The sequence below is a fragment of the Dermacentor variabilis genome, chromosome 2 (genome assembly GCF_050947875.1).
Source record: "Dermacentor variabilis isolate Ectoservices chromosome 2, ASM5094787v1, whole genome shotgun sequence".
NCBI classification, from domain to species: Eukaryota; Metazoa; Arthropoda; class Arachnida; order Ixodida; family Ixodidae; genus Dermacentor; species Dermacentor variabilis.
Genome location: NC_134569.1, coordinates 105305885 through 105330800, shown reverse-complemented (window position 1 = coordinate 105330800; position 24916 = coordinate 105305885). Strand labels below are relative to the sequence as shown.

Below are 24916 nucleotides of genomic sequence, written 5' to 3'. Positions count from 1 at the left end.
CCACTGTTAGGTAGGGCGAGCAGTAGAAGCCACATATTGCGTGTTCTCTCCGACACTGGTCCCTTGCATAAATGTGCAATCTGTTGAGAAAATGTAGCGGCCACCACTCTTTGCTGGAATGTGCCTGTTCCTACACATTGGTGCTACAATTAATGGCCCTTGTTGGTGCGAGATTAAAGCCCAGAGAAAATTGATGACCAGCAAACAGAGCCAAAATCTGAAACAAGAGCTGGTATGCTCTACTGGCTGTGGTCATATTGCTTTTGTAGTATATAATATAAAGTAGCATAGTCACTTTATATTGAATGTTCGACATTTACTTTTTGATATACTTTAAAGCAAAGTGCTAAAAGAGCTTTGGTTGGTCAATTATTTTCAAGGGAACCGCTTAGCATTATCTTGACAGAAACATGTGGCTTATTAGTAGAAAGCATGAGCCCAAATTTCATATATTCAATTTCATGTCTATATTATGGCACCAATGATGTCCCTGTGAGCCATGGATTTCATAGCAAGTTCATCAGTAGACTAATGTTTAATGTCAACTGCAACCAAAGCTTCGACTGCATAACGAGTTAAATTCAGATAGCAAAGATGTAGAGCAGCCTCTGTTTAAAATTCATGTTTGAAGCCATGAGCAAGCATGTCAAAGAAAGCTTGCAGAAATGTTCGTTTTTAATACCAAAACTGAAGAAAAAAGAAGATAAAACCTCATTATTGCTTGCTGAAAGTGACACATGACCCAGAATGTTGAGAACCAGCATGGCTCCTCAAAGGGACCCTCAAGATAGGCAGTGCCTGCAGTGTGCCAAAAATTCTCCCAGGCAATGTTCTGAGATTTATGTCATTATCTGTTAACCACCAAGTGCAGACTAGCCCACTAATATTTCCTCAGCTCATTTTTGCCCCGTATTTTGCCATAACAATGCATAAAATTATTGATAAAGGTACCCACTTTGTATTGAAAACAGTGAATGCACCCTATCTAGCCTACACTTTAAAGCAAAACTTTCTAGGTGAACCCTATTGGATTTTGCCGACTGTGGCTGCAGTCACCTTGCCAAATTGCTCACACACGGGACAGCACTCATATAATGAATTGGCTTATACGTAGCCAGCCCCGTAGGTGCTATACGCCTACAGATGTCTCAGTGGCTTCCTTTGTTCTCTATGGAACTATGCAATGAAACAATAAATGGAGCCTAATATCCTCAGTGTAACAAATATACACCTTTATGCACATTCCTTTAATAAGGTGGAGCTTTCTATGCCTTTTCTCCCGGGCTTTGGCGTGTCTGTCTGGTTTGATTCTTGCCGGCTAAGGTGGGTGGGTTTTGGAGATAGTGCAGTAGTAAATTAGGCTGCACCAGAGATGGTGCGATGAAAATTGGGCCAATCCTGGAGACAGTGCATAATCCGTGGTTGTGAGGGCCTTGGCATCTTGCTGCCTTGCTGGGCAAGCCCGTAATTGCTATGCTGCAAAATGTGCTGGAGAAGATTAAGTTTTATAGCATTCCACTAGACGCTTCACAAAAGCTTTACTACACATAGATTCCAAAATATGCATTGAACCTGCATAATTATTTATCTTTTTATTGCCCCTTTAAATGCCTTGCATTTTACCTGTTCCACTTCCACAAATATGAACGACTAGCTGATGTTACCTGCAAATAAGGTGGACAAATTCAGTTGTACACCGATTTATGCAGATGCAACTGCAAATGTTACAAACATTTTGGAAATGGCAGAACCATTATATCTGTAGCAGTTGGCTGTGCAAGGCATGGCAGGCCAAGGTCTTGCTGTTGGTAAAACGTCTGCATAATTCCTGAGGCAGAATTCAGCCAAGGCAATATTCAACCATGCGGACACACGAAAGCACACTAAGCATTGAGCAACACCTGGAAAATCAACAGCCTCGTTTAATTTACAATCAAAGGATGGCCTTCTTGTCAGTCCTGCTGAGGGTTTCCTCTGCTAGCTCGGCATGCTGCTTGAGCATGCTGCGCACTGTAGAGTCCATGCCTGGGTCCTTGAGAAAGAAGTGCCTGAGGAAGAGGCACAGCCCTTCTCTAAGCAGACGCAGCTTGGGTGCATCTGCCACTTTGAGGAAGACTCTCTGATAGACATCCTGAGGTCGGTTCAATAGCAGGCTGCTAAATAGCTGCCGCAGGAGTTTCAGCAGCGCCGGACTCATGTCCACAAATTGGATCGTCTGTCGGACAGAAAACGGCAGTGAGGAGGGCATGGTGGTGTTTGAGAGTTTCAAAGGTTGAAATGCTTGGAGCCAAAATTATTTTTGCATGCCTTACAGCATCAAGTGTTTGTGCAGTGGCTGGCTCACTGCCTAGTACAAATTTAACACCAAATGTACATATTTCATGCTAATGCAGAGTTGGCCTACATTTAAGTTGTTGGTTCTTATTGTCTACACTGTGTAATTTACACATCACAGCAAGACACGTTTGATTCACGCTCAAAATCTCAAATAGTATTCACAAATCTTTTTTGAACACAGGGCATTAGCGCTGTATGTTTTCGCCTGATGGCAACATAGTAAAGAATATTCATGATCATTACCATGCAAAGCCAGCATCAATAAAGTGCACGTGAGCACACATAAACACAGTCCAGCCTGCCTACCTTGAGAACAGCCAGTGACAGGGCCTCTTGTGAAAGCAAGATAACGAGAAACTCTGCTAGGTTGGATAAAGCTGTTGGACTCAGTCGGTCCAGCTCCCTGAATTTGTCCCAGACTGCACACTGCAGGCTCATCTGAAATGAAAGTAAGCAATGCTAGGTGCCAAGTACAAAAACAGAGAGCAACAATTTTATGAAGCTTAATAAACAGTTAGTAGTCATGCTTTGAGGGATACAACTAAATATTGTTATTGTAAGGTGTGAAAAGTAATGTTACATCGCATTCTATCTTCACGTCAGTATTCAGCTGTATCGCTGTGCCATGTCAACAAACTCTCTTCAAACCAGCAATTAAATAAGTACTGACAATAAGGTTTTGCCTCATTTTTATTGCCTTATTAAATAGCTGCCAACCCAGTGATTACACAACAGGACCTCAATTCTCCAAGAGCACAGCAAATAATGAATTACAATACATCAATATTGTGATATGTTCAACACACACACCAAGAACAGCATAGCATTGCACATGAAAAAGAAGACTGCTCATGTTACCGAAACCTGTTGTAGCGGTTTCGTGGTACTTGATACTACTGAGGCTTACACACACACTATGGCTGTGCTGCTGGAAGCTGAGTCCATTCAGCACTTGACTGGGCAGGGGAGAGTGTGTCCCTCCCACATTTCCACACCAAGGGAAGTGGACTACATGAAGGGACAATTCGGCAACTTATCAGACAGTATCAGCAAGTATCAGACTAACATACAGTGGCAATCGGATCGAGACCTGTTTTCTTTTTTTTCTTCTCAAATCGCATTTTTTGCAGACACAGGGTATTTAGAAATAGCCATTCTTGTGTCATAACATTGCTTCTTCAGCCTGTGTAATCATTCTGACAATACGAATTTTCATCAGACTCCAGGGCCTGAAACACCTACATAAAAACGTCGGTCTCGCTTGATGAAGAACTGGGCCAAATAAGCATAAAAAGGGTTGTGCTGCTTCTCCTTGAGCAGGCAGTGCAAGACGACATGGCACATTTCACGCTCCTGCGTTGCGGTCAGGTTCAGGTGCAGGATTCTCTCGCTGGCACTCAAGTAGTCCTGTAAGTCGAATCAGAACAGCATGCATTCAAACAACTATTACCGTGGCCCAGCAATGGACTGCCAAGATTTGCATACATAAACAAAATAAGCTGCTACTGCAAGCAACCTGTGCATATGTGGAGTGTTCCTTACTTATTTTCTACGCTGATTTCTTTTGAAGAAAAAGCCTGTCGCAGCTAACACAATTCTGTCATGTCTCCTGTTAACTAATTTACTAACAAGGGGACAGTTTGTTCACAATATCGCTTCCTGTTAATAACATTGTTCTTACAAGGGCGAATCAGAAAGTCTTTGCCCCAGTTTTTTTTTTAGCCAAATTGCGGCTGTAAATGCGAAGTCAATATCCATTCCCAGCGGTAGTTGGACCGGCCCGGCCTTATCCGCCGGTAGCTCATTGGCACGGCACTGCTGCCAGTTGTTGAAGCTTCACAAGTCCATGGCGTAGGAGTAATGAAGTGTGATTCGTTTTGTATGGAGCAAGGGATGAACACCCATCGAAATCCACGGGGAAATGCAGCCCATGTACGGGGAAAGGTGTCTCGCTTTGAGATATGTGAGGTGGTGGTGTGGTATGTTCGCAAAAGTTTGATGAAGCCAAGACGGCAGTCCGACGGTGGTTCCACAGTCAGCCGGACGAATTCTGCCACAGCAGCATCTCAAGTTTAGTGCTGTGATGGGACAAATGGTCCGAACCACTATGGGGACTATGTGGAAAAATAGTGCACGGTACGTAGAATAGTATGTATATTTGTAATTACAAGTACTATGCACCTTATGTTTGCTAATAAAAAATAGAGGCAAAGACTTCCTGATTTGCCCTCATATTTCCATTTTTAACTTTGTTTATGTCTGCTATATTACAGCTAATATCAACATGGTAGGACTGTGAAAGTTAAACCAAGAATTGTAAAAACAAACAAGCAAACAGAAAAATAAGTCACAGTGACACCCAAGAGGCGAAGCATTGATTGCGAAAGCAAATTATTAGACAGCTAATCATTTTATCAACTGCATAAACTTCTGTAAACATCCATTTACTAACTAAATGAACAAGCACATTGTCACACACACACACAGGGAAACATGAACACATCTCACTCAATGACCGCGGGCACTTGCTGTCAGAACGGTGGCACGAGGAAGAGCAGCAGCAGCAGCAGCAGCAGCAGCATGTGAATTGCCCTTCGTGCTGCAACTCCCTTCAAGACGAACTAAGTGGTGAGAACACAGCGCACATGAAACCACCACCCCTGGGCGCACCCAGACTCTATATCCACCGCAGATTGCTTTCAAAAGAGGGTCTGCGTGGCTGCACTCAGCCACGCATACGCAGTTGCAGCCCCTGCTGCTATGCATGCGATGGAAGACGGCGTGCTTCCTCCCTTGCAAGCGTGAGATCGAGCCACCATTCCTCTCTGTTCACCCTCGCATGCTTCTGCTCGTATCTACAGCATACAGCGCGCAGCTGCAATGTTATCGCATTTGCACTTTATATGAAACACCACAGCGACAATGAAAATTCACCTAGAGTGTCTATATAGTTGTTATCGCAGTAACAAACAAACAAACAAACTGTCAGCATATCAGCTCAGTGTTTTCTTACCTCGGCAGTCATCAGAATGCAGAAGATGTTTCTCCTTACATCAGTGTTCATGTGATGCTTCTGAGCCAGCTTTAAGATTTTGCTTGAAAACTCTGGCTGCGCTGACGACATGTTTGCTTTTCTATCTGCATATTGAAAACGAAAGGCAGGGTTTATATTCCAAGGTTATCTAAGCAGGAGATGAGCATTTCATTAATAAAGATGCAAGCATTATCACTATGAGTTGTTAGGGATTTGTGGCTCAGCAGCATGGTTTGACCATAAGTTGAAATGCAGACTTGTTGAAACAAACTAGAATGCACCTTTTAATTTTGATGGTTGTCAGTGTGTGCAAAACTGAGGCAATTCATTCTTAAATGAAGAATTTCGGACTTAAGATGCGTCTTTGAACAGCTGCCACCTAACTGCATTGTGAGGTAATCATGCACAGAAGATGTTATTATTCTTTCTTTCTTTTTTTTTGAAATTTGGGGGATTGTCACATTTTAACTGATGTATGCTGACAGCACACATTAAAAAGCACTGGTGTATCAAAGGACCACTGTGCATAGAGACAAGTCATATAAACAAATTGCATTCATCATAAGTAACACAGCTGATTCAAATTTGCAGCAGCACAATCTACTTATGTTATTTTATGTATATTTTCTGCTACATAGGAAAATAGGCTGAGTTCAAAAGACACAGACTTATATTATGGGCTACTGAGTGAACACATTTGATTATTGCAGCATGATACACATTTAGTGGCTCATATAAAAACAACACATTTACAAAAAACAGTAACAGCCAGAAGAGCCACAGCATGCATGCAGCCTGCTGTGGTCACAAGACCAAACTTTTCAGGGATGCACCTCACAAAATAAATCTGCTTGTAACACTATATACTAAAATACTGCCTTCGGCTATCGCATGCCAACCGCAAGTGGCCCAGGGTAATAGATTGTAACTGCTACATTAATTTTCAGTCATTTTTGCTTTTTGCCACTGATTTTTAAGAAGCCATGCCTAAATTATTGGAAGAATTGGCCCCTTGATATGACAGATTAAAAATTATAACTTTTATACCCTGAATTATAGCAAGTGCTAATGATTATACCTGTCACTGTGGCTCACCGGCTACGCAATCTAGATATTGCAGGTTCAAGTCCTGAACATGGCATTGCAGTTATGACGGGGAGTCAAATGGCAAATGATCTAACAATTGTGTACTTGTATGTTGGTGCATGTTAGAGAACCCCAAGTGGCGAAATTTCTATAGGAAGTTCTGCCCGGCTAACAGATGGAACAAGGGGGCACAAGGACACGAGTGCCAATTTACAAACGACAGTTTATTTAAGAAAAATTAAGACAAATGAACAGGTAGGTGAAGATGGTTACAACATGAGCATGCGCACGCACATTATTTTTAAACTTGGGTGATGGATAAGTATAAATGTGCATTTGGACAATGATCTCAGAATCTAGCATGTACAGTGCATTATTTTCCACAGACTTTATTTATTTTTTCCTTGTATAACTTTTACTTTTTAATCAAAAGTGCACAGTTGCTCATGCCATTGTGCCCCATTTTAATGCTTTAGCATTAGGAGTGCCAAAGTGAAAAAAAAGTATAGGTGTGTGTGTGAAGCCGGTCATGTGATCAATGTAGAGGCAGGTCATGTGGTGCGTGTCCGTGTGTGTGCACGTGCATGTGTGTAGTGGTGGCCTGGAGCAGACCACCGTCAGTTGTATTTCACTCCTCAAAGAGGCAGGATGCATGTCGAATGAGCCCCTGGACAACACTTTGCAATGTGATGAATGCGGTTTAAATCACGGATCCGGGACCTCGAAGCGGTGTGACATAATGCTAACACAATTCTCTTGCATTTACCGCTAAATTGTTGCTGTATCTTTAAAAATCTTCGTTTATTAGCCATGCTGAATTTTCAGCACAAACTGATATCAACTAGATGAGAACACGCTACTCCTTAGGTCAAAGTAATTCTGGAGCTCTCAACTAAGGTGTCCCTCGTACGCAACAGGGCAGCTTCGGGTCATTAAATGCTGTCAATTATTTATGACCAACATTCCAGAAAGCCAAAATGATCAAGAAGAAATGGCTCTGGTGGCTCACCTGAAGACGCCTCATTTCCTGTCCATGCTGAGCCAACCACCCACCACTTGCCTCGTTCATGTGCCTTCAGCAGATCTTCAAGCGAGATGTTCAATTCTTGCAACAAGCAACCTGCAACACATTGGAAAGAAAACGAAAATGAAGCAAAGAGTGTCCAGGAGAACAATTTAGCTTAAGCAAAATAGTAAAAATACAGTAAAGAGTCTATGGAAGGAAATAATATTCGTGACCACCTTTATTAATGTTGTAAAACTCCGGAATGTTCTCAACCACATAGCATGCTTTCAGGCTGCACTTCTAAATGCTAGTTCTTTTCTAAGTTTGAAAGTGAAAGAGGTTTCAATATTTTAAAATAATAACATATTGAACAGCATAATCTTGTTAAGATCATAAAGGGGGCTGAGGATTTATTCTACTAAACCAGAGTTTGAACTAATGAGAGACACTTTGATGCACATAGCTATGACCACAGTGCCAAACTGAAACATTTTTCGTTTCAGTTCACTGAAAATGGTTAAGTTCCAGTGCAACTCCAGAGGAAAAGAAAAAAATCAGACTGGTTCGAGCTGGTTCAAGTTCATTTGCATAACTGAACAATAACTACAGGAAAAAAACACAAATTTATCTTGTACAATAACTGCACAAAGCTACAGTGAAAGATAACTCCTGTTTGTTCTTCAGGCCACACATAGTTACAAAAGAAATATGCAGATCCAGCACCAATGCTGGAATCTATGTGAAATGAAGCTATATTAGCGGAGAGAGAAAGAGACAGAAGAATATATTGAGGAAGCGGAAAGAGATCCTCCAGCCTGCTACTCTGCTTAGGGGGAAAGAGAAGAGGAGAAAAATGGGGGACTGAGGAGTAATCATGAGTACAGACAATAGGATGCGATTATATACACGTTCACGTTCGAAGGGCCCATTTACAGCCTTGAATTTAGGCCTTTGTTAAATAAACATTCTAAGAAAGGCTCGCTTACATGGATATGTACGATCAATGGCCCCGTCAGTAACACTTTTTCACTGAATGGCCTGTTGTTAATTGGTGCTGAAGAAGATATCAATGCTTGCTGTTCACAGTCATACCGGCTACAAGCAACATGTGTGCTCCACTGTCTCAGGCACTTTCCACATCACAGTCGGGCGAGTACATGCTTCAGATGCAATGCAAATATGGTCGTGTTAATGCGACGCCTATAGTCTGCATCCCCAACACAGTACGCTGAAAACTGTACTAACAGTGCTGGTACATTTAAAAGCATGAGAAGATGGTGAGTATTTGCAGATGAGGTAGCAGAGTTGAGCCACAAAAGCAGGCAAAGCATGGATGAAAAGCTCAAGAAGAGGTGGCCAACCTAAACCGAAAACCATTATTTTTTCTTTCAGCTGCACTCCGCAGTGAAAAAAAAATCCTAATGATGCAGTTCAGTTCCGGTTCAAGCAAAAATGGTGTTCTTTCTACAGTTTTCAGTTCAGTTCCAGTTTAATACCCTGGCTATGACACACTGCATAAGCTACCATATGGCAATCATGTTTACCAAATGTTAAACGATATTGACAACAAGTTTTAGCAACAGGCTAACATGGTGTAACTACAATTCGCCACGAGAAAAATAAAGTAGGTGTGTGAAAATGTTCGAAATTTTGATTACGAATCATAGTTCTTGCTATTCGATTCATGTTTGATCAGGGAATTTGACTATTCGAAGTTGGTGAATATTTGTTTCTGTTCAAATGTAAGAGAAAAATACTTAGTTGAATCTAAAGGGAGGAAGAGAGATGTAAGTGGTGACAGTCCGGAATGATTCTGCCACAAGAGAGCCATGGGCCTTGTCAGGCACAAGTTGGTGAGAGAACGCCCGGAGCAGCTAACTTCTGCTCGATAATTTACTGTCATTCGATAAGGACGCCTCGTCTTTAGGCAGCTTAAAATTTTTTTTTCTTGGTTTAGACAGAACAAGTCATTATATTTGTATAAACTCAATATGCTTTCTATACTGTTGTTTTAGTGGGCCAGATACTATCGCCTTTCAGGTCTTTCTCATTCACAAGCTCCTCACTTGAACGGAAGTCAGTTGTGAACGGCATCACAAGCACCAAACAATTCAAATATAAGTCTTATTCTCCCCCCCCCCCCCCCCACTTTTTTTTTGCTAGAAAGGCTCCATGCAATCTTTTTATTCCAAGTTATATTCATACATGAAAAAATATTCATTTTATTCAATATTTCAAGGTTGTTTTTCTTAAATATTCATATTCCATTTGTTAGGAAATTTCAGTATTCGAACACCCTTAAATAAAACACAAAACATGTGCATGAGCAGTGCTAATTAGATAAGAAAATTTTCTGCAGCAGTGGCAGACAGCCAATTGTGGAGTGATAGGTGAAATGTTTTGCATCAGCCGCACCATAAAGGATCACACTTAAGTAAGATAGCTGCCTGTAAATGTGATTGAAATAATTCAACTGCGACTATACTACATGCTCGCTTCATTCTGGGAGTCAAACAGTAGCTTAACAGTGTGTGCTGCGATATGTGCATCTCCTACTTACCCTTGCGGAACAGCCCTCTGAGGACTTTGGACGCATGCTCCACCATGCTAGGGTCACAGTTAGGGATCTTCTGTATGTTGTTATTTCGCACAGCATTTAGTATGTCCATCATGAATCGTTTTCTGGAGCTGAAAACAATAAAAAAAAATCACAGTCACTTAATGAACCACGGTATGCAAGATGAAAAGGTGATGAGGGCAAAATGCCACTGTTAGCCTGCACTAAAGCTTATTACTAAATGAATCTCAGCAGGAAGATAGTTTTTCTGTATTAAAGAAAAAGAACAGTAGAGCATCAAGTCACAACTATTGATTTCTTTGTGTGCTACTTACTTGCTGTACATTCTCGTTTTGCTAATCACAAAAACTTGTTCCCCAGCTGTATAACGTTCATGGTCTGTGGCATTTCTATCACCATAATTAAGAGTAGCTTGCTCCAGTACATACATATGCTATTTTTATGTGAGATAAGAAACTTTCATGCTTACTCTTCAGCCCCTGCAGTGTCTTGGGCACACTTGCGTTGCAGGAGGAGCACTACCTCTTTCAGGGCCAAAGGGTCGTGCTTTCGAAGAGCAAACCCAACAGCTAGAAGAGACATTCCACGTGGCAAATTACAGAAGAACATGGTGCAAGAAGTGAGAAAGCCGTCTTTTTCATCCGAAAGTATGAATAATGTTTTACCATCTTTCTTACTGCAAGATATTGCTTGAAAACCTGGCTGAGGGTGCCTATAGGCATTTCATGCGTAAATCAATCAGGCAAGTCTACAGTTGACAACATTTTACTTCTTTCACATAAAAACGCACACGTGGATGAACTGCATACGGGTTCTGACAAATTAATGCTCTAACAAAGAAGCTTCATTATTATCATCAGTCTAATTTATATTTACTGCAAGACCAAGGCCTTGATCAGCATTCTCTAATAACCCCTCTCTTGTGTCAAAAGAATAAGCATCTTTTCATCACACTATCTAATTTTCCACCATCCTCAACTGCGTTTTCCTCCTCTTCGCACCCATTTTGTTACTCTAACAAACCATCGGTTATCTGCTCATTAACACAATTAACAGCAGCATAACGCTACGTCTTCAAAGCATGCAAAACATTAGAGGTACTAACAACGCAGAATCAGAAGAATGATCTCCACGTCTTTTTCACTGAAAGACTCGGCCAATTTTCTTATGATATCGTAGATAATTCTTGAATGAACAACCTGGAAAGAAGACACATTAGATAAAGAAAAACAATAAGTGCCAGAAGCTTTTTTTAAGTGTCAAAGCAATTCAAATCAAATTATTGGAAAACCAGATTTTCAGACTGTTTGCAAACAAGGTATTAAATTTTTTCTGAACTCTTATGACAAAACATGACAATACAATTTTTGAAGCATTAGTTGCAATCAGAATACATGCAACATATTAAAAAGATGTACACTTACGAAGACTTCAGTTGTCGCTGCATACCTTGTATGTAACTTTGAGTAAAAATCATCAACATTCCATAAAATTTGCTGTTTAGAAGCATGCAGATGACTTTGCCTAATCTTTCAATTTCACAAGTATATAGGACATACACACTCTCACAATACCGCATTACATATGCGACAACACTACAGCATTCAGTGCAGTACACTACTAAACATAATGTACTTTCATAACTTATTATATGAGTAACCGACCTACCTATAACAACTAGGAATGCTAGGAATACTAGAAATCGCACCAACAGGTGCTGTGGCAAGAGACACACCACCAGCTTTATTGTACCATGCGAGAGGGAGGCCATGTATGAGATCCCGGTGTCGTGCGGCTTATCATACAAAGGATAATCGGGCTGCTGCCTCAATGATCATCTGCGCGAGCACACTAATAATGTGAAGACTAAATGTGAGAGCAATCTGGCCATCCACTGTGCAAATTGTGGCTGCTATCTGGTCTTTGAAGAGACATGGGCTTTGCTCCGTTATAGGGACCAAACAGCACGGAAGATATATGAAGCATTTGTGACGATGCGCAAAGGTGATACCTAGGTCAGTGCTTTTTCCATTGTCCTAACTGACAAAGAGTTTATGTATCTTTGCCACTAATCTGGTTTTATCATTAAGAGACCACTTTTTATCACTTGACGCATGCGCGGATGAAGTGAAATTGAAATTGAACAGAATATTTTGTACCTAGTAAGAAGAACAAAAAAAAAAAAAAAAAAACATGACCACTAGCCTTATGGTCTACTTCTAGCAATAGTAGTTGATCATTTCCATTATTGCTATTCCTGCTGAATATGCTAGGCAACTTTGGTTAACAAACTAATGCAGTCAATGTTGAGAATATGTTGAAAAAAGGCACTGGCTTACTTCTGATGTTTGAAATAAACTGGCAAAATGACAACAAAGAAATAAAGCAAATAGTTGAACAGAAGACTACCTGCCCCATGGGGTGAGGGAAAGAAAGAGGCGAACTTACCTTAAACACAAAGAGATATGATATAAACAAAGCACAGTTGTCAACTTCTTTCCCTGTGCTGCAACCTTGCTGCTGCTCATACAGCTCATTGAACTTTTCAGTCATGTCTTGGAGTATCTGTGCACCTAGTTAAAAAAAAGAAGGAAGTCCATTTACATTGCACTGGCAATGCATACACTGTGCACACATTTAGGTATTTAAATATCCTTAAAGGTACCATAATAAGCATAATGCTGTAAAAGGAATGGAGGAACTCCTACTTTGCATAAATGCATAAATTTGCATAAATTCAGACTTATGAAATTCTATGAAGTGGGATACTTGGCACATTTTGACTATCTCTGAGGAGCAATGAAAGATGGACCGTGCAGGCAAAAACATTTCTTTTAATGCTGTTCTTAACCCTGTGGGTATGGGTGTACTTTCCAAAGTGTCTTTTGTCTAAGTAACACATTAGCAGGCTTTAAACTCAAATGCTAATTATTGGTAATAGGTCCAAACATTTGACAAATTTTTAAATCTGAAAATTAGAGCAAGTATAATGAATTATGCTAATTAAGAATTTTGGTTAGGATAATTTGCATTCTTAGGGCAATGTGGCCTCTTTGTCCATTGAACACACCTTGTAATCAGCATCAAAGCCCTCTGAATCAGAGTTCATAAGCACTTCTTAAATTTTTGCACCTCCAAAAAATGAAGGGACTCTTTGCGCCAGGTCCGCCATATTGGAAAATGAGAGACACGAGCAACACTGACAGTTGATAATTTTTGCTGCATCATTCGTCATACATAAACAAAACTTACTATAAGTATTAATTTAAAATTCACTAATTATCTTGGCCACGGCCAGGGGTGCACATTGGTGGCCAGGTGAGTATACAGCAGAATCTTATTAAACGAAAGCTCAAGGAACTGGGTAAATATTTTCCGATTAAGAGGATTACTAAATGTGTTACGCTTACTGAGAAAGTGTCGAGATGCAGCACTATATGTCATACACCCTCTTAACCCTGTTAAGTATATTAAGAGGAAGCTTTAGCTCGGACCCAACTCCGACACGGCCTATTCAAATATATGGAAAGTGCAGAAACGCTTTTCTGAGATAACTCCGGGACCGATTTTAACTAAATTGGTTGCATTTAAGAGAGAAATGTAAATTCTAGTGACTGTTGGAAGCAGAATTTCTATTTAGGGCATCAATTTTGTTAAAAAAATATTCGAAAATTTGAAAGTTCGCAAAATATAGAAGCACGAAGTTTACAAATTAATATCTCTGCATCAAGAACAGGTACCGCGGGCCTGTAGACGGCATCCATTAGAGCATTCAAAGCGGACAAATTCAATGTGTCAATTTATATCTTACGTGAATTCGTTATGTTGCATACAAGGGTTCTGCAAAAGCTGTATTTCCATATTACAAAATTTTTTTGAGATTCATGTGTAAGATATCAATTTGTCCACTTTAGATGTACTATTAGATGCAATTCACAGAATTGTGACATCATTCTATATTGCTGAGTTACAGAGTTATAAACTTGATAGTTTCGTTTTTTGAAAATTTGCAAGTTTTGCCAACTTTTAATAGGAAACTGCCAATGTAGATAAAAAATTCGAAACCAACAGTCACTATATTTTAAGTTTTTCTTTTAAATGGAACAAACCTCGTCAAATTTCGTGCAATGGTTGCCGACAAAAACGAATTCTCCTTTTACATTTATTTAGATAGGAGCACCCAAGCTAAAGCTTCCTCTTAAGCATAGAGAAATGCGTGTAGCAGCTAGTTTGTCCCGTGGTTTGTGCATGGTCGACGGCTACAGGATTTACTAGGCTTTGCTAGTTGAACAGGCACCAGCAATTTATCACAACAAAAACATAGCTCTGTGGCCAAATAATACACGGTCATGGTGGGGCAGTCTAAATTATCTCACATTGTGCTGTAGAAAGTGTCTGAAATGTCAGCTGTTTTTTATTTAGCCATCTGTAGGGCAAGTGGGGTTGCTATGCATTAAAAATATCAAATTTTTGCCTACGTCAGTCTTTAGGATGGCTTTCTAAATGAAAAGACAGGCGTTGAAAAAGTATATTTCAGGTCCTGCCTCTTTCTGAAAAAATCCTTTAGAGCTTGCTTCTGTCCAGTTTACAGAGAGTTGCGAAAATTTCGTTTCCGTTTAACAAAAGTTTTTTTTTTGCGTTACCTAAATGCAAAACCAATCACTTTAGAGGCTGTTGTTCCATTTAAGCACTTTCCCTTTACCGACATATTACTGTACTCGGGCACAGCACTTTACCTTTAAGGGTTAAGGATGCTGTGAAGCAGTGGACAACGCCAATGGTACACACTTTCGCTGACATGGCAAGATCTTACTTACTGCCATGAAAAATGCATAGCATGCTGAAGATGATGTAAAAAAATAATGCATTGTAGCTGCCAATGTACTACACTATGAAAAAGCATTCTAGTGCTGTAAGTATTTGTTGCAGCTTGTAAAGAAATAAAATACAAGAGATTTCTTTTGTAGCACCCCTTGTACCAACACTAAGAATGATTTTACCGTTTTTTTCCCGGCACTGCCAGCCAGCAAGTACTAAACATGCAGTGAAGCACATTCAGAATGCATGTCTCGCTGTCTCCACCATGCTTAGAATTACACTATGCCCTTCAGTTTGCTGAAACGTGCCAGGCTTGCTATGATAATCCGTCAGGCTAAAAAAAAAATATATACATTTTTTTAATGGAGGTGGCCAAGAAAAGTCACGCAGCCAGAAAGAAAGTGAGAAAGGTAAAGCGAGCTGTGGAACCCTTCTGTGGTGTTTGTAGCATATACATGTTAAAACAGCACTGATCAGAACCAAAATCATGGTAGAAAATACTTGTTACATGAGGCCAGCTAAACAGGAATAAGAAAGAAGCAAAACACTACAAATTCCAAATAGTTGTGGATTCAGAAACCAGATTCATTGCAGTCAGAGTGGCAGAAAGTGTGAATGACCCCCCCCCCCAATAAAATAAAAATAAATAAACACTACTACCTGTTGGCAGGAAATTATACTGAAACAGTGTGGAAAGACATTGATGCAAGTGAGAAAAGCTAAGGTTATTTAGCAACATGAATTTAGTCAATTGACTAACATATAAATTCAACATTAGGCCAAGAAAATTACAGGATAAATTAACCTACTCTTTCTTTCTTTTATGGTGAAATGGTCCATTAATAAAGTGGGGATAACTAAGCTTGCATTTCCGTTCACATTTCTGACAGAGTGTAAGGAAATAAAAGTGGAAGAAAAGACTCAACATCACAGATGGGATTCAAACCTACATTCTCCATGCGATATGTCGCAGTGCTCCAACAACTGTGCTACAAGTGGTGTCTGTCCACTACTATACTTTCTTGGGTGCTTATGTACAAGGTGGACCAATATGAGTGGGAATGTTAATCTTTCTTGATATTGTGTCGCAGCAAAATAATTTATGCACCTCTAGCATTTCTACCTAGGAGGTAAGAGGAAGTAAAATTAGAAGCTGCACTTCTGGATTCATCATTGCTCAGAGAGGTATGTATTGCTTTGTTTGTTGTCATTCTCGCACATCAGGCATAGTGGTCCGTGTGATACTTTCCCAAGCAACACACCCTTAGAAAGCTGGATGCCTGGCCAAGGGGCTGCTTGTGCCAAGCTTACATAATGGTGGGTGTTCACCAGTGAGGACTAAACTACGCACGTCCTGCAGACTGGACGGGCACCAAGCCACTTTAAGAATATGTAGAATAGTAAAGTAGCCTAGAAAGTTTTCAGGGTGTCTAGCAAATGAATTTTTATGAATTCCTTTACCTTTTAGGTAATGCATCTGCAACTAGCTGAGTAAAATTTCTCAGATTGAAAAAGTAGCAAAACCCTCAGGTACTCTTTGTAAGCCTGTAGTAATGGTAAAATTCTAGAATAGTACGAGCACTTCATGTGCGTGGAAAAAGATATGCTTAGGAAGGGTTCTCATATTTTTTTAATTGGAGCTTTGAGGTGAAACTGACAAACAGAATTTTGTGAATTGCTTATGTAACTTCGTTGCTTTTTGTGACATGTCCATCTTCCCCTTGACAGTTCCATACTTTTCTTTTTTCAGCTGCATAAAATTTCTAGAAAATTCCAGGTTGCTCAACCCCCATGTTTAAGCCATGGCCACTCACAACCATGGCAGTGGATGGTACAATGTGGAAAAAGCACAGTTATGTACATGCTTGTCTATGCCTTATTGTGCATTAGTCTTTCTGCATCATTTTAGCACAATGTAATCTGAATGCCCACTAACCTACTTCAGTTCCGACGTTGCAATGCATGTATGCGACAAGCATTGCATGCTCCATTACGAGACGCTCAGGAGTCAAGAAAGGTGCAATAATTGACTCAGACAGACACACATTCAAGGTGGAGTTCACATCTGAAATGAGAAGCAAGATGTCACACTGTCATTGCAGTCAAAGAAGAAGTCAAGAACCTTACTGATAAAAAGAAATCATACCATTGTTGCTGTGCTTTTTGTACAGGTTCTCCATCTCCATTCCTATAGGCTGTACTGTGGCTTCGCTAAGTCTAGAAAAACACAAAATGAAATTCAGCTACCTTGGTTTTGATCAATCAATTATTCTTTTCAGTGTTGCTGTCCTATCCCTTACTTGTCACTGATTAAATAGAGCTTACATTTGAGACCATGTAACGGCTGCAAATCTATTAAAAAAAAACTGTACACCAGTGAAAGCCCACATTAAGAGAGAAGCCAACTTACTATATATTATGAATGCATCTGCCATTTTGGGCACAAAAAAAAAGATGCAACAGTTAGGCACCTTTTACATTTTACTTATTTTAGGTAGAATCCAAACATCACACAGCTGTATATATATTCATACATTATTACATAATTACTACACACAGGGTTGCCAGCAAACCTAGACTTTGCAGTATTGTTCTAAAATTTATTGGGGAGTCCCAAGTCCCATCCCAACTTTGCTGGGACATCAGTAAGACCTGGAATGAGGTCTGGTGTTTGACCAGTTAGCTCTTGACAGAGCTGAGGCACTCCCAAAAAATGCACACACATTTTTGAAAGAATGTGCTGTTCAAAACATGTACGAGGGTTGTTCAATAAAGACCGAGACTGGTGTTCTCAAATCTTGACTTCTGAAAATTTCTATTTGCCACTTTTAACCCTATATACATGCGCCACAATAAGTGAAACGCATGTGTCCCACCGTTCCTACCATGCCTAGGTGACATGAGTCAAGCCATCTTTTGACATCTACTTAAAAATTGCCTCCAATTCATATTTACGTCTGTCTCCATGTGATGTTCCACATCAAAGCAATCTCACTTTTTTACTACTCCCCAAAGCATAGCAACCATTCACTTACCAGTTTTACAGTACAGATGTGGCACTCTGCAACTTTTTTACGTACCTCACAGTAAAAGAAACATTTCTTTGATATAAAACAAGATATTGCTAAGGCATTGGAGGTGATAGTGAAGTAGGTGTGAAAAGATGGCTTGACTCACGTTATCTGAAGCGTGGTAGAAATGGCGAGATGGGTGCATTTCACTTACTGGGGATCATATAGAAAGGGACAAAAGTTTCAATGAATAATTTTCAGAACTAAAGATTTCAGAGTCTCAGTCTTTATTGTACAACCCTCATATATTCACTAACCTGTGCTGCTGCAACTCAGCATAATGTTAACTGCAGCAGCCCAAACCTTCTCAAGATTGTTCAATCTATTTTCATTTTATCAGCAAAACACTATTGAAAGGAGAATTCTGTATCTACATTCATTATGACACACATGCTCATCTGTTGTAACATATGATTCCAGAACATACAATTCTATAAAGTCCTACAACACAAAAGCATCTGCTCAGATGTTATCATTTACGCCTTAGCTATAATTCCACTCCACATTGCTACAGTTCATGCTTAGTCCACATACCTGTTCAGCAGGCCTTTCACTTGCTTCTTAAGTCTAGCAAGCTCCTCTTTCTTCTCCGAGCTCAGACTGATGCCTTGGAGTCTCTTGGCAGGCGGGACATATTTCTGTGACACCACGTTGCCGGCTTTGTCACGCAACCGTCCATATATATCTTCCCACATACCATCTGAAGAGGCCGTGCCTTGTTTGGCTGATGTTAATGCTTGCCCATCACCGAGTGTTTCTGATGCAACTGGTTCGTCTTCCTCTTCACCCGAGTTTCCACTTTCATCATCAAAAGAAATTTCGTCTGTGTCCTCCTCTTCCAGAGTATTCTTCGAGCCTTTCTTTTCATCAATGGCCTTGCTACGCTTTGTTGTGTCTGCCAATTTAGCAGCCTTTGTGTGGCCAGCAAGCTTGCTCTCTTTGACTTTGGCTGACGTCAGCTTTAGATTTTCATTCAGTGTGTCTTCCTTGCCTCTTCGACGCTGTGGACTAGAAATTGCACTGGAAGCATTGCTATCAGCACCAGATTGATCCTGTGAGCTTAGTTCATCATCACTGTTGTCTTCAGCACCACTGTAACCACTACCTTCTTCATCACTGACACCATTCTCGTCAAACTCTTCGTCTTCTACATCTTCACTGCCATGTTCATCACAGTTTTCCTCATCGATGCTGTCATCATCACCGCTTTCATCACTGCCCTCACTATTTTGATGTTTGGAACGGGACAGTGATTTTGCAAGTGGAGCTGTGTTTGAAGGTTCGTCGTCATCATCACTAAATTCATTTTCACTTCCTTCACTGTCAGAGATACTGCTGCTTGAATTAGTCCTCTGTTTCTTCCCGGCACTTAAAGATTTGCTCTCCTCTAACTTTATTTTTCTTTTAGCAGGATTCACATACACATTGGCATCATCACCGTCACTGTCCTGATGACTGTTCTGGTACTTCTTGTCCACGACTTCTAGGAGGTCTGTACACTCGTTAGTGAAGGATTTGTTCTTCAACATGCACAGTCCACTAAATTTTGAGCTATTATGCAACATGCAAATGGCAAAAATCACATTATAGCAATATTTAAGTTAAATGTACTCTAAACTACTTCAGTTCCATTGATGCCACACTGCCAGTGGCAGTAAAAGTGACAAAAGAATACTGAGTAGATGAACATTACAAATACTTAGCTGTATGGCATCTTGGATGCCAACATATTTTTCAATGCTGCAGCACAAATGCAGCATGCATGCCACTGCACTCCGGTAAACTGCAGATAAAAAGACACTGTCTTAATATGTTAGCACTAATTAAAGAAGCCCTGCAATGCTCTAGAGAAAGCTTGTTAAATGGCACCAATAGCACCATCACTATGCAGCAATAATGTGCATTTTATGCAGCAGACATGATGTTGATCTGTGGCAAAACGGATAAATGGTTAAAAACGTAATGTGCAACTTATGCTCACATATTACTGCGAGTAGTGGGAAAAAAACTATGCCATTGTGTTTTAAAGCTATTTTAAGTATCTTCTAAATAACATACAGCCATGCACAAGGTGCTGTAGCCAAGAAAACGACACCATTGGCAAGCTCAGCGCATAACTTGCATACATCCGTGTTGAGGGAAGCTGTTGAAACCTCAGAAGTGATGTAATGTCCTCTGATATCGGATAACGTGCTGTGTGATCTTGAAGACCATGGTGATGTCATCAATAACTTGAGCAAGCTTGGAAACCATGGGGTGGCAACTTTTGCTATGTAACATCAGTGCCCTGCAACTATTGGGTGTAACAGTTCTATGTGATGGGAGAGTGAAATGTCGTATCTAGAGCCATGAAGACTTAAGTCAAGGACGAGTCTAATTTTGCTTGTATAATGAAGTTTCTGCAAACAATAACAATAACTTGGGTTTGTGTGCATTAATTACCCCAATTCATTTTGCTCTTACCTCATTGACATGTTAAGAACAGGTAAAGATTAAAAATGGTGGTCTTAAGAAAGTGTGCCAAGGCCCCTTTAAGGCAGCATCTCACCTAAGCATGCAGTGTAATGTTCAACATTAAACTAAATGATCAACTAACTTTTAGGCTATAGACCTTGGCAGATCACCATGTCGACTTCCAAGGTTCCAGGAACTTCCGGTCCCACACTTCGGATAATTAATTTGACGAGAAAACAGCACCAAACACTGAACGATGACCAAACAGTAGAATCATCCTTGATGCATGCAGTGCTTGCATACACGATTTTATGTGCATTTTATGTAAAAAATGATTGTAAAACCTGATCAGCAGCACTACACAATCAATGGCAAGATAGGTGCACTGTTTAAATGGACTTTTGTAAAGTGCTACTTTGCCTGTCAATGGCTGAATTTATTAGGTAAGACTAGATTCCTTTCTTTTTTGTAAGTAGACAACAAAAGTGTCTGCAAAGAGCACTGTACTGGAAGGTTTTCGATTAATTCAGTTTACCTAGAGTTCATAAGTGTGCCCTGAACTATCATTACGTGGGTACTTATTAGTGTTAACATATTAAGACAGTGTCTTTTGATGTGCAGTTTACTGCAGTGCAGCAATTTGTGTTGCAGCATTGAGAAGTATGTTGGCATCTAAGATGCCATCCAGCTAAATATTCATAATGCTTATGCACTCAGTACTCTTATGTCACTTGTGCTGCCACTGGTTAAACCCCTATCGCAATGTAGCTGTCATGGCTGAGAATCAGAGCCATGACCTTGTGTTCAGCAGCACACTGCCACAGTTGCTGTGTCCTCACGGCAGGCACTGCCGACGCCAAAAGTTAACAGCACTCAAGATTCTAGGAGATGCTAAATATTTCCACAGCCCAGGCACGCAGACTGGAACTTTCAACTGCAGCCTGGACTAGCCCATCTGACCAACACAGCATTGCACTGTTTTGGTGGCTGAAGGCAAATGCCAAGTGGGAATACAGACTTATTTTACTACCCGTGCTCCATAAACTCTTGATGCTGACTGTATGTTCACCACCAAAGGAACTCTAAAAGCGTGCATGAAAGAAGGATACAGTCCAGGCCTTCATCTATGAATGACTTGGGCATATTCTTGTTTTTTCGCTTGCTGAGAAACAACTTCTTCTCCATCTGTTTGATAACTTTGTCTTCTTGCTTGTTGTCATCAAGAAGGTTCTTTTTGCGAACTGCTTCTCGCTCCTTCGGAATGAAAAAAGAAATTGATGTCAGCCTTCAGAAACGGGCAGAAATGCAGCATTTACAGATGATTGGCGACAGTTAAGGCTAGTGTATGGGCAGTTCATCTCCAGCATGTATTAAAGAATCTATCTCTAAGACACAGCAACATAAATGATGCATATTATCAAAACAGTTTGCCTCCCGCTAACTTAAGCTTCAGGAGGCTGGAAGCCTGAAAATGCAGCCACCACAACCACGGTTTACAGCAACTAACCAGCCATGGTGTCGTTGATGGTCTCAAGAGCAAGACATCCATGCAGCTGCTCAGGCTGGGCATGCTAGCATGTTCTAATCTTGAGCTACAGAACATGCTAAGTTAACACAGCCATCGTCTTCACTGGCAGTGCTACAGCTGATGGTCACATCAGCCCAAACTGATTCCAACTAATGCAAAACTTCGGTTGGCCGCTATACCTTCAACAAATTTTGAAGCTGTTTAACTCGAACAAGATTTTCAGTTAACTAAGCCATTCTCGTTTCCTAGGGCAGAGCACTGCAGTGGAAAAACAAATCATAGTACATTAAAATGGCATGAGCTGTAAAAATGTGTCAAAGTTTGACATTGAGCATGCTGTATATGTTGATAGATGTTAATACCGTATGGTGCCACAGATCCAGTCACGCAATTGAGCCTGAAATCTTGGATATGTGTGTATAAAAAAACCATCTCTGCTCTGCACTACATAATCTGGTGGTAGCCAGTCATCCACTCTTGTACTTAGCGCAAAATTGTTTTCTTTGTATGTCCGTTATTATTCAACAGCAAATAATTCAAACAAGAATCTATAGTGCCTCCAGATGTTCTATGATGTTGCACTCGACAAGTGCAAAGAGACAAGAGGAAACTATAATGTATGATAAACTTAAATGAGACTTGGCGCTACTGTAAGTAGAACAAACACTGATAGTTCTCTAAAGAAATATTAGGCAATTGTTAAGAGCCGAGGAATGAAAATGTACACGCTTGGTTGGCTTCTTCAACGCAGGCTCCTCCTGTTGAGCCTGTTTAGTATGGCGGTCTTTAACAACAGTCTTTTCTTCACTTGGTTTCTGGGTGATGTTGAGCTTGTGGCATATCCTCTCCATCTCTTTTTGAATGATCCCCTATAAATGCAAGCGCATAACATTTAGTAGGGCACCGCTCATAGAGACAGAGGAAAGAGAGACAGAGGGAAAAGTTAAATATTTTCTTCAGGTTCCTGTATAAATTGCTTCAGTGTAGATTTATCCGTTCCGTAGAGAGCAGGGGGACTTAACTCTTGTTTCAGCTCTCTAGCACGGTTTCGTCTTATTCACAATGCTTAAGGTTTCCAGCTCCTGACTTAAAATATATGACTGCACCTCGAGCTTTGCAATGCTGAGTGTTTGCTGGCATAAAAGTTTGTGATGACCACACAACCCCCCCCCCCCCCCCTTTTCTTTTACAGGAAGCCTGCAGGCGAAGCTATTTTTTAGTCATGCGAACTGATAGGCTAGCTATGAAAAAGAAAGCATTCATGCACGCACAAACAGGAAGAGAACCAAAGTGCCTCATACAGCGTGACATTCAATACAGTTACCTCGGGCATTTCGGTTGCGTTCACATTTCTACAACGCAGGCGCATGCAGTTGTGAGGTGAAAAAGATCGCGCGCTCGAACCTTATTCTTCATGTGAAATGCATGTCGCCGAACTTTCTTCTCAGATCTCTCCAGTTTACGTCGTTTCTTTCTCGACAGTCCAGAAACGTCAACACCGTGCATCGGTGGCAGGGCGCTAGCGCGCGCCTCATCTCTCACTTTGCGACTGCGTTTCATGTCTCTTTTGTGAGTCACTAGCGAATACTTCACGTACTCGACAGATTCATATAGCAAAGTAAAAATGACACGATGCCATCATATCACTTTGGCTGGAAGCATCTAAACGCGCACGCATGCAGCATGCTCAACTGGGCGCAGCCATATTGGCTCGCGGCGTGCACGGTGCTGCCATCTGTTGGCTACAGTCGGGGACACCACACAGTTTCGCTTTGCTGGCCACCGCCAAAAGTCGAACTGAACCATAACTGAACACCGTAGTGGCAGTTATTCTATGGTGGCAGTTCGAACCAACTCTGCTTGTCTTATGCAATTTTCACTGTCTTTTTGGCATCACGTAAGAAAAACGCCAAATGTACGAAATGTTGCTGATCGGCTTTGCAATCAGCTGCGAAGTAACAGCGCCAATCAATCGTGCACACACAAAAGGAAAAAGCAACTCACCCAATATCTTCGAAAACGAAAAAAGCGACCACAACCCCTCACATTCCCCAGCCTTCAAAAAGAAAAGACGGGAAAAAATTATCTACCACATTTCGACGAGGATGGGATTCGAACCCACGCGGGCAGAGCCCATTGGATTAGCAGTCCAACGCCTTAACCACTCGGCCACCTCGTCCACTGATTTCGTGCGCTTTAATAACTGAAGAAAACAATATTGGCAAAATCGGGCGCTGGCAAAATCTGTCAACACGTTTCATGGAGCGCTAATTTCAAACACAACACGACCACACCGCTTACTACTTAAGACTCAGTGCTGTGTAAGCACTTTATTCGCTGGTACGAGAAATCAGTCCTTAAGTGAGCGCCAAGGGAAACGTAATGATGCAGCGATTTGAGCGCGCTTTCTGGACTTCAACTGCGATTACAATTATAAGAAAAAAATGGCACATTTTGAAATTCAAACAAGCCCAATGCAACGAGAAAACACTTCTGCGTTGCTCTCTTCCCTTCTAATGTATCTGGTTAGGATACGAGCTCATTCACACCGGCGACTGACAGTGGTCGCGCGACCAAGTTGGTCGCAAATGGTCGCAAACGGTCGCTTTTCTCGAAAAGCGACCATTTTGGTCCAGTCGCTCTCTGCGCGATTTTTCAGTCGCGCGACCATGGTCGCAAAACTGATAAACCAATCAGCGGCGCACCGGAAGTGATCTTTCGTGTGTCTACATTTGGCCTCCTCCGGCGTCGTGTTCAAATTCCGCGTAGATTCCGAGAGTTCTCGCTGAGAACGATAATCTCCGGGATTGCGACTTGCGGGTCGCGCTCAGCCGGGCTTGCCGGTGTGAACATCAGTCGCCTTCGGTCGCTTTTTGATTGCGAGTCGCAAATGGTCGCGCGACCTCCTCAATTCGCCGGTGTGAATCTTTAATCGCGAGTTCTGCATTAGAGGCCTGTTTTTAGATCCACTTTTCAGAACGTTAATTGCTTGCGTGCAATTGAA

At 41.0% G+C, this 24916-nt stretch overlaps 1 protein-coding gene and 1 non-coding gene across 2 annotated transcripts; both read right to left on the bottom strand.

The window, feature by feature from the left end:
- Window positions 1–1902: 1902 nt before the first annotated feature.
- On the bottom strand, window positions 1903–23625 carry LOC142572459 (nucleolar MIF4G domain-containing protein 1). Its single transcript, XM_075681587.1, has 15 exons — window positions 23317–23625; window positions 22638–22781; window positions 21494–21638; window positions 18465–19422; window positions 17006–17076; window positions 16796–16924; window positions 12490–12614; window positions 11147–11240; window positions 10511–10610; window positions 10024–10151; window positions 7467–7577; window positions 5351–5475; window positions 3580–3744; window positions 2644–2775; window positions 1903–2215 (listed from the first exon to the last, which is right to left on the bottom strand). Exons 1-15 carry the CDS (start codon window positions 23470–23472, stop codon window positions 1934–1936), a joined length of 2865 nt encoding a protein of 954 aa, XP_075537702.1. The 5' UTR covers window positions 23473–23625; the 3' UTR covers window positions 1903–1933.
- Window positions 23626–24009: 384 nt separating this feature from the next.
- TRNAS-GCU (transfer RNA serine (anticodon GCU)) lies at window positions 24010–24091 on the bottom strand. The gene has a single exon. It is a non-coding gene; the product is annotated as a tRNA-Ser (tRNA).
- Between the last annotated feature and the right edge of the window lie 825 nt (window positions 24092–24916).